Here is a 12,900-nt window from a genome sequence, read left to right on the forward strand (position 1 = left end):
GTCGTGATCATAGTGTAAACAAGCTGTCGTGATCATAGTGTAAACAAGCTGTCGCAATCATAGTGTAAACACGCTGTCGTAATCATAGTGTAAACAAACTGTCGTGATCATAGTGTGAACAAGCTGTCGTAATCATATTGTAAACAAGCTGTCGTGATCATAGTGTAGACAAACAGTCGTGATCATAGTGTGAACAAGCTGTCGCGATCATAGTGTAAACAAGCTGTCGTGATCATAGTGTAAACAAGTTGTCGTGATCATAGTGTAAACAAGCTGTCGTAGCTTCATCACTCTAAAACGGGACACACTTTGACATTTAATGATTAGAAATTATTAGCTTAGATGACAAGAGAACAGCATAAACGTCTTCGTTCTTTTCAAGTCTGGCTAGTTGTATAGTAGGCGACCCATTATTTGTGAATAGGTACATGTATGTCAGCCTTTTCATGGGTGTAACGAGTACATAACATACAAATATTCGAGACATCTTGCTCGCTATAATGATATAAACATCCTAACATCCATTAGGGAAACAGGCAATGATCACTAAGCTAACATGAGGTCAAAAATCTACGAGTAAATACTGTAACATGTACATTAATATCGCGTTATCATTTTTTATTTTTAAATGGTAATACACTTGTATATGTAAGTTAATATATTTGTCAATAACACGTGTATTATTATACTGTTTAATATTGTGAGAGTATTCATAGACTTTGTCTGTTGTCATAGTCCTGGTGGACATACATATCCCTAACTTCATATCTATACTTTTATTTTATCGATACAAACTTGAGAGATATTTCTTACTCACAAACATTTGTAAAACACGGACTGTATTTTTACATAATCACATTGTTTTTTAGTGGTTGTCGTTGGAACAATGTTTCTCATCGCTCGGTCGTGGATGAGATTGACGGCGGCCCCTCGATCTCATCCAATAGCGAGCGATGAGAAACATTGTTCCAACGACAACCACTGAAAAAAGTATGTGATTGTCTTTTTATCATCTACAATGTATATACTACTCATCATTTATTTTTCGAACGAAGGTTGATTTTAAATTATAGGCCTAAACAATAACATTGTCGACTTACACAAGTTCAACGAAGCACATGTTAATGTTGCTACCGTCTTTCAGTGTCAAGGCGACACTCAAATGTCGGCGGAGTAATATTTAGTGTTCAATGAATCCAATAAAACGAAATATGCATAATGCCAATTCTGTTTCCAAATAATGCGTTTTTAATTAAAAAAAGAAATCTGAACGGACTATTTGTGGGCGGAGTAACAGAACTCAGTGTGTGTATACGTCAGATAGTTTTCTCCAACTGCAATCTAGTCACTGTCACAGTCAATTACAGGAATTCGTCACAGCACGTGCAGTTTCCCACCAGAAGTTGTTCTCAAGTTCTGCCCATTTTTATCAGAGAAAATAATTTATTTCTCATATCGTCAGTAGCTGGTATATTGTAGTATATCGATGATAAAGCCACATCCGTCATTTAGATGACAATGGTACCAAATACAACATAGAGAAATTAATATAAACATGCTTTGGTGATCTTCATTTCATTTTAATAAAAATCTCAATAATAACTACATGGCCTTGGCTTTGACTTAGCAAATGATTATGTAATATAGTGTCCATCATCAAACCGGTTGTATTTTTTTTAAATTCGATACCTGATCAAATTGATCACAATCTGACATCTGCTAATATCGTCGACAAAAATCTATCTATTCTGCAAGTACAGCTACGGATCATCTTAATTTGTTTCAAAAAAGTGTGACATTGCAAACAATTGAGAAACAGTCGTCTGCACGTAGAAGGCGCGTTCAGTAACAAGCTTCGCCCACCTCTCGCCTCGCATTCCTCTGCAAGAATTACCGCCTACATATCGCGTCGCTCGGTAACTGACGGCGTTTCCAGTAACATGGAGCATTATGTTCGCCGTCAGTTACCAAGTCAACCTCTCGCCTGATAACTTGGCGACTGTGAATTATTGCACAATATGAAATATAGGGAGGCATTTCAATTACTATAAATGCCCATATTATATACTATTAATGGGCACAGTAAGAGGACTATTTTCGAGAAAAATAGTAAAATAGTGAAGTTTGGGGCTATTTTTCAGAAGCTGAATAAAATATTTTACTTCAAATTCTGCTGTTGAAGTATTTCCCCTAAAGACGGGCTACATGTGTACTTGCTATTATCAGAGTTCTTTATAGTGTCTGATAAGAGCGTTTTTGAAGATTGAAATCCCCACCCCATATTTCATATTTGTGCAATGCAATTCACAGTCGCCATTTGCATTTTAACGTAAAAAGAGAATCGACGTTTATGCTTTTATAAAGCTTTTTATAATATGTGACCATACCGGCATGGTTATTTTGTGCTATATGTCTTTATTTGTTTTCCTGAAACTTGAATTTACGCTTGTTTTGCCGAGATATACAGCTAGCTTAGCAAATTAAATGTCAAAATCAAGACCCAGTGATAGCCATGATACATATTAACAATTGGTTACGTTACTTCTGTTTAATTGCAACAGAAAAGTGTTTTTTAATCTGGATAAATATCACTTGATTTACTATTTAAATGAAACTTAAGTTCAGCAGGGATATTTAAGTTCCCCGACTAACACACCGGATTGAAACACAGCCATGCGAAGCCAATGCATTCCTTTCATATAGAGTAAATATAGTAGAAGCATATTTTAAACAATTATCACCTTTGTAATGACAAACAGCTTTGAGGGATCCCTTTGTTAACTTTTACGTTTTAGAGCGATTTTGAAGTTTTGTGATCAATTCTTATGTATATACCGATACCAAGGATGGTTTTAATTGTTGGTGTGCACACCCCCAGGATTGGATTTGTACAATATGTCGGACCAAGAAATTCGGAAGTCATAGCAATGCGACACCAGCTGTGAGTGACATTGTGAAATGCAGACAGGTTCCAGTTATTGTAATCATCCATGCTCAATTGCTGTCAGTGTAATAAATAAACATCCCCCTTACGCCTGAGGTTATATCTCACAAATATTCGTCATTAGTAATATAATTTCCAATTTCTCCTAGTTATCCATTCATTGGAAAACGCATCCAATTATTTCTATTTAGCAAAACCACAACCAGATGGTTCATGTACCTTTGTGTGGGAATGTGTATCGGATTGATGCTTTGTCTAATCTGACAAGAATAATGGAAAAAAAGATAAATGTTAAATTGGGCAATTTAGATGTAAGCACAGTTTAAAAATAAAATGCTAGAGCATCCAATTGTCGGCGTTACAGTGGATAATATATTTAGAAGTAGTGTCCTTCAGCAATACATCACTGTAAATGTATATTTGGGGAAGGCGTAGATACGTTGTTATAACTTGTGTCTAATGCTTTGTTGTAAGTTTAACAATAAATATGTTTTCAATATCGTTCCTTTGACCTAAACGCGAAGGTCCACCGCTCCTTTGCCATCGTGTTTTCGCTCCTTCGCTCCTTCGTCATCGTTTTTCGCTCCTTCGCTATCGTGTTTGGATATTGGAAATTTGGCCCTAACGGAACACTATAGAAACATGAATATCAACTTCTACCATACAGCTTGTTTCGTCCGTTTATAGGACTATCCAGTCATTCCAGAACCACAATGTTATTCGTCAAGTTATATTTCATTTAACCCTCTGTTCTTTTTTCTTCTAGCAGTTGCCATCTCTCATATTTTTGGGGAAAATATGGCGCCAAACACTCCGAAAAATACATATGAAACTTATGGAATACTTGTATGAAAAGTGTTTCTGTTTTGTCATCATTATGAGAACGTGATATCACAATTATTATATATATATGCAGTATATATACACATGTCCATCAGTCGATTGTGTTGGGACGGGACAGAGGACCCCGAGTCGGCAGACAGGGTACTAACATTAAAACCTATTGTAATCGGTACAACATTCTGTTGTAAAAGGTGTTGACAAGATTCATATGCTTAGTATTAAAACTATCACAGCGATCCGTGTTCACAGCCAGATTTTACAGTTCGTATAAGTTGTTCATACATACAATATTAATACCGTGTATTTGAATTCCTCAGAGGCCTTATAAACGAGTTGACGAATTTCTAGCGCTCGGGAGCAAATGCAATTATTGTAACCCATCTATGATAAATAAACGAATGTAAGAATCTCTCTATCATACTACTTAGATATTTTGCTTCATATTTGAATACATTATCTATTTAGGCGGATACAAACTAAAGGCGATACTTTTTATTCTTCTTTTGTCCTGATAAGTTGAATACTTTGTGGAGAACATATTACTAGTAGTTAACATTGCTGTTTTAATGGGCCATAGTTTTAGACCGATCGTTGTAAATGTAATCCTATTGATGTCGTTAGTATCTACAGGTCCATGTGAATTTCATTTGAGTTAGATGTCTGTCTGTTATATCCATGTTTTTATTTTAACATCCTCTACGACCGGACATTCAGCATGTACATGTAAGTTAAACCTATGAACTCAAGATAATTCTAGATTGGCGCTCTACAAATTGCTTGTTAGCGAGGCAATTTAAAAGATGCCGAAATGAATAACGACATCAAATCGTCGAATGATTGCTATTAAATATGAGCTAGCCTATTCAAACCATAAACCTATTTGTGAAACAGTACATATAATTATGGTAGATATGGTGATTTGTAGAAATTGCTAGAACAGGAGACTGGATTTCAAGCCTACGCCATGACTTAATTACAGACAATGACAAGTATATAAAGAGGCGGAGTGGGTACCTCTCTATACTCTCTGTCATTTATCCACTGACTGGTGCTGATATCCTGTAGGAGAGCGACAGAAAATGGCGACGATTTTTAACCTTATTCTCTTGTCGTTGTCTGTGTGTCTGGTGGCAGCAAGGCCGGGTATGTATAATATTAGTACATCTTGATATTACCAAAATACTTTGTGTCCATTACATCTCCAACGTTGCTACATATAAATATATTGCTATTTTATCTTCTATATCTTGCAATTCACATTTCAGATTTTTCGGCATAGCCGTATAATTTTCTTTTGTTCCCGGATATGACGCAACAGGTGGCGTTACTGGTCAAGATGAAGTATGTGATTGGTCAATGTAGCGGTAAATGCAAAATGCAGACATACAATTAAAGACGAAACAAAATTAAGATTGAATGCAAGCTGAATAAGTGAATGTATCTATTCAAATGACACATTAATAAAATCATATTCCTGATTCAAATGCAGTCTTATTATCACCAAAAATGATTCAAACTGGTATAATTTTGTTATCCGTGCTGAAACTGCGCATTTATTACTTAGTTCGTTAATTTATTTCACCAGCAGTTTTACATTATAACCACCAGCATTAAAGCTATGCCGTTTATCTTTTTTAAAGATATTTCTTGTTGAATATGTGTTTTAAAACTTGTACATGTTATGTCCGTTCGGAAACGTATTATTACATACATTTTTATGGTGCATATCTAGAATGAATTTTATCATTGACAGAATATGGCGGTTTTCGTATTAAAGTGAAGGTTTCATTAATAGCACGAATGTTTAACTAAGTCTTAATCACAATTGCTACATGTACTAAATACTTGGTAGAGATTTAGAGGGTTAGAATATTATATCAACGACTACATATAAATAAATTAATAAAAGATATTTTCACACAAAATAAATATGACATACTTATATAGGAAACGCACCTTCCTGCTACTAACGTATATAAGAATAAACATAACATTGTGATTTATACATTACATGTTTAACCAGCATATGATGTGCACCACTGCAATGATTGACATGACATAACAGCGTAAAATATATTGTTTTCCGTAATTCCAGAATAAAGAAGTCGGTGTTAAAATGAATGATTATAAACCAAAGCTGCATGCGTCAAATACTAAATTATTGTACAAGTTCGAACTAACCTTCCTTTAGATCTGCCAGAGCTCTATATTTTAGATACCGACACTAAATGATCCCTATCTTTCAATTAGTACTACTTAGCGACATACGGATTATTACATCACGAAAATGGCTGATACATCTACATTTATGTTGTGAAAGTAATGCCATTTTACATTTCATATCTTACTGTTTTTTAAAAAAAGGTCAGTGCAAAGAGTAAGTGTTTTTTGTTTGTTTCTAATTCCGTTTATGAAAAGTGTCCTAACAAACGACATCCTGTTTGATCATCAATAAATTGACGGAAGCTAGACATTTAGTTACATTGAGTATTATTCATATCCTATATTTTCGGTAGCCGAAAGGAGATAGTCAATGTCAACAACTTTATGAACATAATTGATTCGGGGTTTAATTGATTGCTTAATTCATTGCAGTTTTGGAGTGTATGTTGTAAATGTAGGATGATTGTTTTCATTCATATCCTTTATTTTCGGTAGCCGAAAGGTAATAGTAACTGTCAACAACTTATTGAACATAATTTATTCGGGGTTTAATTGATTTCTTAATTCACTGCAGTTTTTGAGTGTATGTTGTAAATGTAGGATGATTGTTTTCACATTGATAACGAAAATAAATGTAGGATACTTTTGATCACTCAACCAAGAAAACTTACTTAATGACAAGTTTTAAACTTAAAAAGTATGCGAACAAATCAAGACGTTAAGAGCCTTTTTGTTGTGTCAATATAACGTGATTGTCCGTAGTGACATCACATCCGTAATGACATCACATCCGTAGTGACGTCACCTCCGTAGTGACGTCACAATCGATTTCTGAATGGTGTAGCTAATGAAAAGGCTCACGGTTATTTAAGGATTAACATCAATTATTTTTTCTGTTATACAGTCATAACAGAAAAAACTGGAGTGTACTCTAAATAAACCGCGAAGCGGTTTATGAAGAGAGTACACTCCAGTTTTTTTATGTTATGACTGTATAACAGAAAAAATAATTAATGTTAATTCTTATAATTTAATTTCGTCTTATACACACCAAGATATTTCACTTTCTTTGGCGAACTCTTTTCTGTGATCAATTATTACGCAAAGTCATCAGCCAATCAAAAATGACGTTACATTTCGCAACGTCAAAAATTTTGTTATGGAGGTATAACAAAATTATTTCAGCCAATGAAAATGCGTGTTTCATACAAAATTAAATTATATTATACAAGTGACATTCGCAAGCATATTACAACGGGAAAAATGATAATAAATAAAAGCGATAAACTAACCTACCTTTCACACATTTACTCGTTCAGCGTAGCTGAAGTAATAATAAATGCCAAACGCATTCCCAACGTATATTACTTGAAAAATATTGAAGCATTTAAAATTGCTTTGTAATAATTTTGACATTTTGTTGCACTTTTTGAAATGAATTTTTCATATTCAAACATTAACCCTGCTCTCTGATTGGCTATTTTACAATTTTTGAAATATTACGTTCAATCAAAACATCTCTTTTTGTTTTTACCAAAGAAGCTATTATTTCACTGGTGACATCAACATAAATTGGAAACTTAAGTATTTTGTGTCAGTGCAGAATCACTATTAACATGAGTTTGTATCTGTGTACACAGAACAAGATGACGTTATGACGTATGCGTGCACATCTAATTAGAAAAACAGCAACTTTTAACCCAGCACTGAAAACATATTTTCGTGTACAATACGTAATATGTAAAAAAATATAAATACCAATTTGCCGTATAAAGTATTTTCGGTGTACACGTATTAAATGGAGTGACGTCTTGTTTTTTCACAGCTTGGCGTTGTCGTATGTTTACTATTGTTTAAGTAACAGTTTAATAAAGGAATATTGCCCTCTCCTTCAATCGTTGTTACATTTCATGATGTGATTGAAATAACATAAATTGATTTCTGAAATATCAATCTGAATAAATTGAAACTGCTTTTATATTTGGTAAAGCAAAATTACAGTTTGGCAATTATGTTTAAATATCTAATACCTGAACATTAAAACGTTTTGCTGTTAGGACACAATACCGAAAATCCCCCTATCTATAATAGCTTACATTGGTAATCAACAACTTAATATTGATCGCGGTATAACAAGGTCTTGTCACTTTCATGTGTTATTTCAGAGCATGCGATATTCAGGTTTTATTAATTGTTATTTTCTTATTTTCAGGAGTTCGAGATATGACCGAAATGATGTGTACTATGAGTGTTAGTGGATGTATGGGAGATATCGCCACCGCTGACTATACTTCTCCAGCTGGTATAGCGAGGATATGTAGGTAAGGTAGTATGTAGGTATGTAGGTAAGGTCGTATGTAGGTATGTAGGTAAGGTAGTATGTAGGTAAGGTAGTAAGTAGGTATGTAGGTAAGGTAGTATGTAGGTATGTAGGTAAGGTAGTATGTAGGTATGTAGGTAAGGTCGTATGTAGGTATGTAGGTAAGGTAGTATGTAGGTAAGGTAGTAAGTAGGTATGTAGGTAAGGTATAGCGAGGATATGTAGGTAAGGTAGTATGTAGGTATGTAGGTAAGGTAGTATGTAGGTATGTAGGTAAGGTAGTATGTAGGTATGTAGATAAGGTAGTATGTAGGTATGTAGGCAAGGTAGTATGTAGGTATGTAGGTAAGGTAGTATGTAGGTATGGTAGTATGTAGGTATGTAGGTATGGTAGTATGTAGGTATGTAGGTAAGGTAGTATGTAGGTATGTAGATAAGGTAGTATGTAGGTATGTAGGCAAGGTAGTATGTAGGTATGTAGGTAAGGTGGTATGTAGGTATGTAGGTAAGGTAGTAAGGTATGTAGGTATGTAGGTAAGGTAGTATGTAGGTATGTAGGTAAGGTAGTATGTAGGTATGTAGGTAAGGTAGTATGTAGGTATGTAGGTAAGGTGTAGTGTAAGGTAGATGTAGGTAGGTCGTATGTAGGATGGAAAGGTGTTAGGTAGTAGGTAAGGTAGTATGTGTGTGTAAGGTAGTATGTAGGTAGTAGTAGTGTATAGGTATGAGGTAGTAGTAGGTATGTAGGTAAGGTTCGTATGTAGTAGGTAGTAGTAGGTAGGGTGTAGGTATATAGGTATGTAGGTAAGTAGTATGTAGGTATATAGGTAAGGTAGTATGTAGGTAAGGTAGTATGTAGGTATGTAGGTAAGGTCGTATGTAGGTATATAGGTATGTAGGTAAGTAGTATGTAGGTATATAGGTAAGGTAGTATGTAGGTAAGGTAGTATGTAGGTATGTAGGTAAGGTATGTAGGTATGTAGTAAGGTAGTGGTATGTAGGTAAGTGTATGTAGGTAAGGTATATGTAGGTATGTAGTAGGTGGTAGTAGGTAGGTATGTATGTTAGGTAGTAGTAGTTAGTAGATGTAGGTGTAGTAGGTTATGTAGGTCAGTGTAGGTAGTAGGTAGGTAGGTAAGGTAGTAGTAGGTAGTGTAGGTAGTAGGTATGTAGGAAGGTGTATGTAGGTTTGTATAGGTGAGTAGTTGTAGGTATGTAGGTAAGGCGTATATGTAGGTATAGAGGTATTAGGTAGTGTATGGTAATTGGTAGGTTTTATAGGTAGGTAATTAGATTAGGTAGGTGTAGTAGTAGGTTATAGGTAGTAGGTAAGGTATGTAGTAGGTAGTGTGGTATAGTTGTAGGTAGTGTATGTAAGGTAGGTTATTGTAGGTATGTAGGTAGTATGTAGTATGTAGGTATGGTAGTATGTAGGTAAGGTCGTATGTAGGTATGTAGGTAAGGTCGTATGTAGGTATGTAGGTAAGGTCGTATGTAGGTATGTAGGTAAGGTCGTATGTAGGTATGTAGGTAAGGTAGTTTGTAGGTATGTAGGTAAGGTAGTTTGTAGGTATGTAGGTAAGGTAGTATGTAGGTATGTAGGTAAGGTAGTATGTAGGTATGTAGGTAAGGTAGTATGTAGGTAAGGTCGTATGTAGGTATGTAGGTAAGGTCGTATGTAGGTAAGGTAGTATGTAGGTATGTAGGTAAGGTAGTATGTAGGTATGTAGGTAAGGTAGTATGTAGGTATGTAGGTAAGGTAGTATGTAGGTAAGGTAGTATGTAGGTATGTAGATAAGGTCGTATGTAGGTAAGGTAGTGTGTAGGTAAGGTAGTATGTAGGTAAGGTAGTATGTAGGTATGTAGATAAGGTAGTATGTAGTTAAGGTAGTATGTAGGTATGTAGGTATGTAGGTAAGGTAGTATGTAGGTATGTAGGTAAGGTCGTATGTAGGTATGTAGGTAAGGTAGTATGTAGGTATGTAGGTAAGGTCGTATGTAGGTATGTAGGTAAGGTAGTATGTAGTTATGTAGGTAAGGTAGTATGTAGGTAAGGTAGTATGTAGGTATGTAGGTAAGGTAGTATGTAGGTATGTAGGTAAGGTAGTATGTAGGTATGTAGGTAAGGTAGTATGTAGGTACATGTAATGCTGTGTTGGTAAATGAAGCATGTAGGTAAGTTGATATCATTAATGATATCATTGAATCAAAGCCTGTATTGTGTTTAGATTATTGTTTAGTGATACTGCGGCTTGTACCTTTGTACTTCGCGTGATACACTTGAGACTTCAGAAACAACTTCGCTTTCATGGGATTTATAATATCTTTCATATTGATATGTATTGACTGCGTAGCAGGTGTATTATTTTGACGGAATTTAAACTTTTAACACACAACTTGGCAAAATTTGATCTACAATTATGATTTTCTCTATTCTCAGCTCAATGCACGCTCCGTTTGACAGCTGTGTGGACAACTTGCCGGAACATTGTGCACCCTATATGGAACAGTTCAACCTAGGGGAAATGCGCTCTGGTTTAGATCAACTTTGTCGCAAAGGTAAAATCGATCACGATAATACAAGGAGCCCATCATCGGGACCTTATAAGCGAGTGGTATTATAATGATACACCCGCAATGTTCTGTGTAGATACTCAGTACCTAGGTAAGAAGCTAATATTTGATATATGTATTAAGGTTCATATTATATCTAAAATCGTATTATGTTCCGCCTCGAATCTAATAATATATTTCTTTGTAGACGGCTGTACGGTGTCTGATATGATATCATGCATGGCCATTATAGAACAGTCTGGAAACAGCGCTGCTGCAATATGCAGGTACATTCACTCCTACTACTAATGGTCATTAGTCAGTGTAAAAGATGTCTGTGATTGTAATCACGTAGACTGGATTGTGTGCCTTAGTACCATTTCTCTCCGCCAGGCTGCGCTCATGAATATGATTTTTTTGAATTTTCGAAGCGAAGCCTAACAGAGAGTAGAAAAACTACGGCAGGTAATCCAGTCTATGTACTAACGCCGAAGTATCCTTCTCAGACATATTTACGTTTGCTGTTATTTTTCATGTCGTGCTATATCAATATTATCCAAGCGTTTCTCCAACATTGAAAGTATTTATTTCATCCCGATATGGATTTCAAACCGCTTACAAAGAGATTTGAATGCTATACTTTGGCATCCTGATCTTTCATTTGGTAGCATCGTATACATAATATCGATGTCATGTCATTAATTACATTTCATAAGTGAAAGGTTGTAGAAAATATAAAGATGTTAAATGGTCAAAATTATGGTCTTATTGAGGAATATTCGACATGCTATATATCTGTTAATACTAACGGAAACATCGTATTTTTTTAACTACATGTAGTACCATGGTTCTTACGTTGAAAACGTGGCATTTCTTATCAAAGACGCAAAAGACAAGGAATCGCGCTTTAACTTCTATTTGTCTTGTGGTCTTAAAGTAAAACTGTTGTTCTTTTATTGTTTATTTTATTTTCATAGCCTGACTTTTAATTTTAATGTGAAATTCTTTTACTCGTCAGCATAAACCTGTTTTCATATAAATCAGTAATACATCTAAACATTTTTCAGTGTGAAAGAACAATACCTTGACTGTGACAGCGGACTTCCCGATGCGTGCAGATCTGACTCAAACTACAACCAGAACATGGCACCTCTTCGTACAATGCTTGAGTCCATGAATTGCTAAGGTAAATATGGTGGCCAGTTTTGTACGTTTCGAATATCATTCATGTCGGTATGACTGATGGTACACTGTACCTCGGCAAATGTTTAAATTAATCACGAAATATATTTTCAGCTATAGCACGTTAAATGCTCATAATAATAATAATGAAATAAAAATATTTTGTAAAGTCAAGATAGTACATAATATAAATGATAGACAACATCGTATAATTTTGAGAGTCAAGGCGGTCTGTACAGGTATAAGTCCCAATAACCTCAGTATTATAATATGGTATCAGATATGGTCTTACATTCGTGTGCTTTAATTTCAGGTTAATCAAGAACAACAGCAGTCTGTGTAATAAGGATATCATCAGCATTATGACATTTGTGTTTGGTGTCCTTTACATAACAAATAAACTCTGTATGATAAGAGAAAACAAGTTATTATTTTTGCATGTATCTTACGCACGGAAATGTGTTCGATCGGTTTTTCCGTCTGAACTAACCCGTTTCTCAATTTACGATTTATTTTGCGGTGTCGTCAATGAAGGCGACTACGCTCAAGACACTTCATTTCCTCATTTTACTGTAATGATCTCGCTTTGAAATCAACATTTGTTCTAACTTTGCCACTATTTTATCAATAATGAGTTTGTGTACATATTACTTTCCCCCTTTTTCTTATATGTTTTTAGTATATATTGTTAGCTACATGTAGTGTTTATATTCGGACACTCTCAAAATATGAAATCCGAATGTTACATTGCAGATACAGTCCTGTACATAAAAACTGGCATATTAGACAAGCTTAGTTTTTCTCAATTCTCATTTGCTAAAACATGGTCACATTTTGTTTTATTACATGACTTCGATTTTTTCCCTTTCCTGATTGGCCAATTCTAAACATTTTC

The 12,900-nt window shown here is 34.9% G+C and overlaps 1 protein-coding gene across 1 annotated transcript; it reads left to right on the forward strand.

The window, feature by feature from the left end:
• Positions 1 to 4,781: 4,781 nt before the first annotated feature.
• On the forward strand, positions 4,782 to 12,421 carry LOC117321571. The gene is made up of 6 exons (XM_033876031.1): positions 4,782 to 4,930; positions 8,163 to 8,271; positions 10,711 to 10,829; positions 11,032 to 11,110; positions 11,891 to 12,009; positions 12,319 to 12,421. The coding sequence occupies exons 1-5, from the start codon at positions 4,867 to 4,869 to the stop codon at positions 12,006 to 12,008; spliced, it is 489 nt and encodes a 162-aa protein (XP_033731922.1). The 5' UTR covers positions 4,782 to 4,866; the 3' UTR covers position 12,009; positions 12,319 to 12,421.
• Positions 12,422 to 12,900: the final 479 nt, after the last annotated feature.

This window comes from Pecten maximus, chromosome 2 (assembly GCF_902652985.1).
Source record: "Pecten maximus chromosome 2, xPecMax1.1, whole genome shotgun sequence".
NCBI lineage: Eukaryota > Metazoa > Mollusca > Bivalvia > Pectinida > Pectinidae > Pecten > Pecten maximus.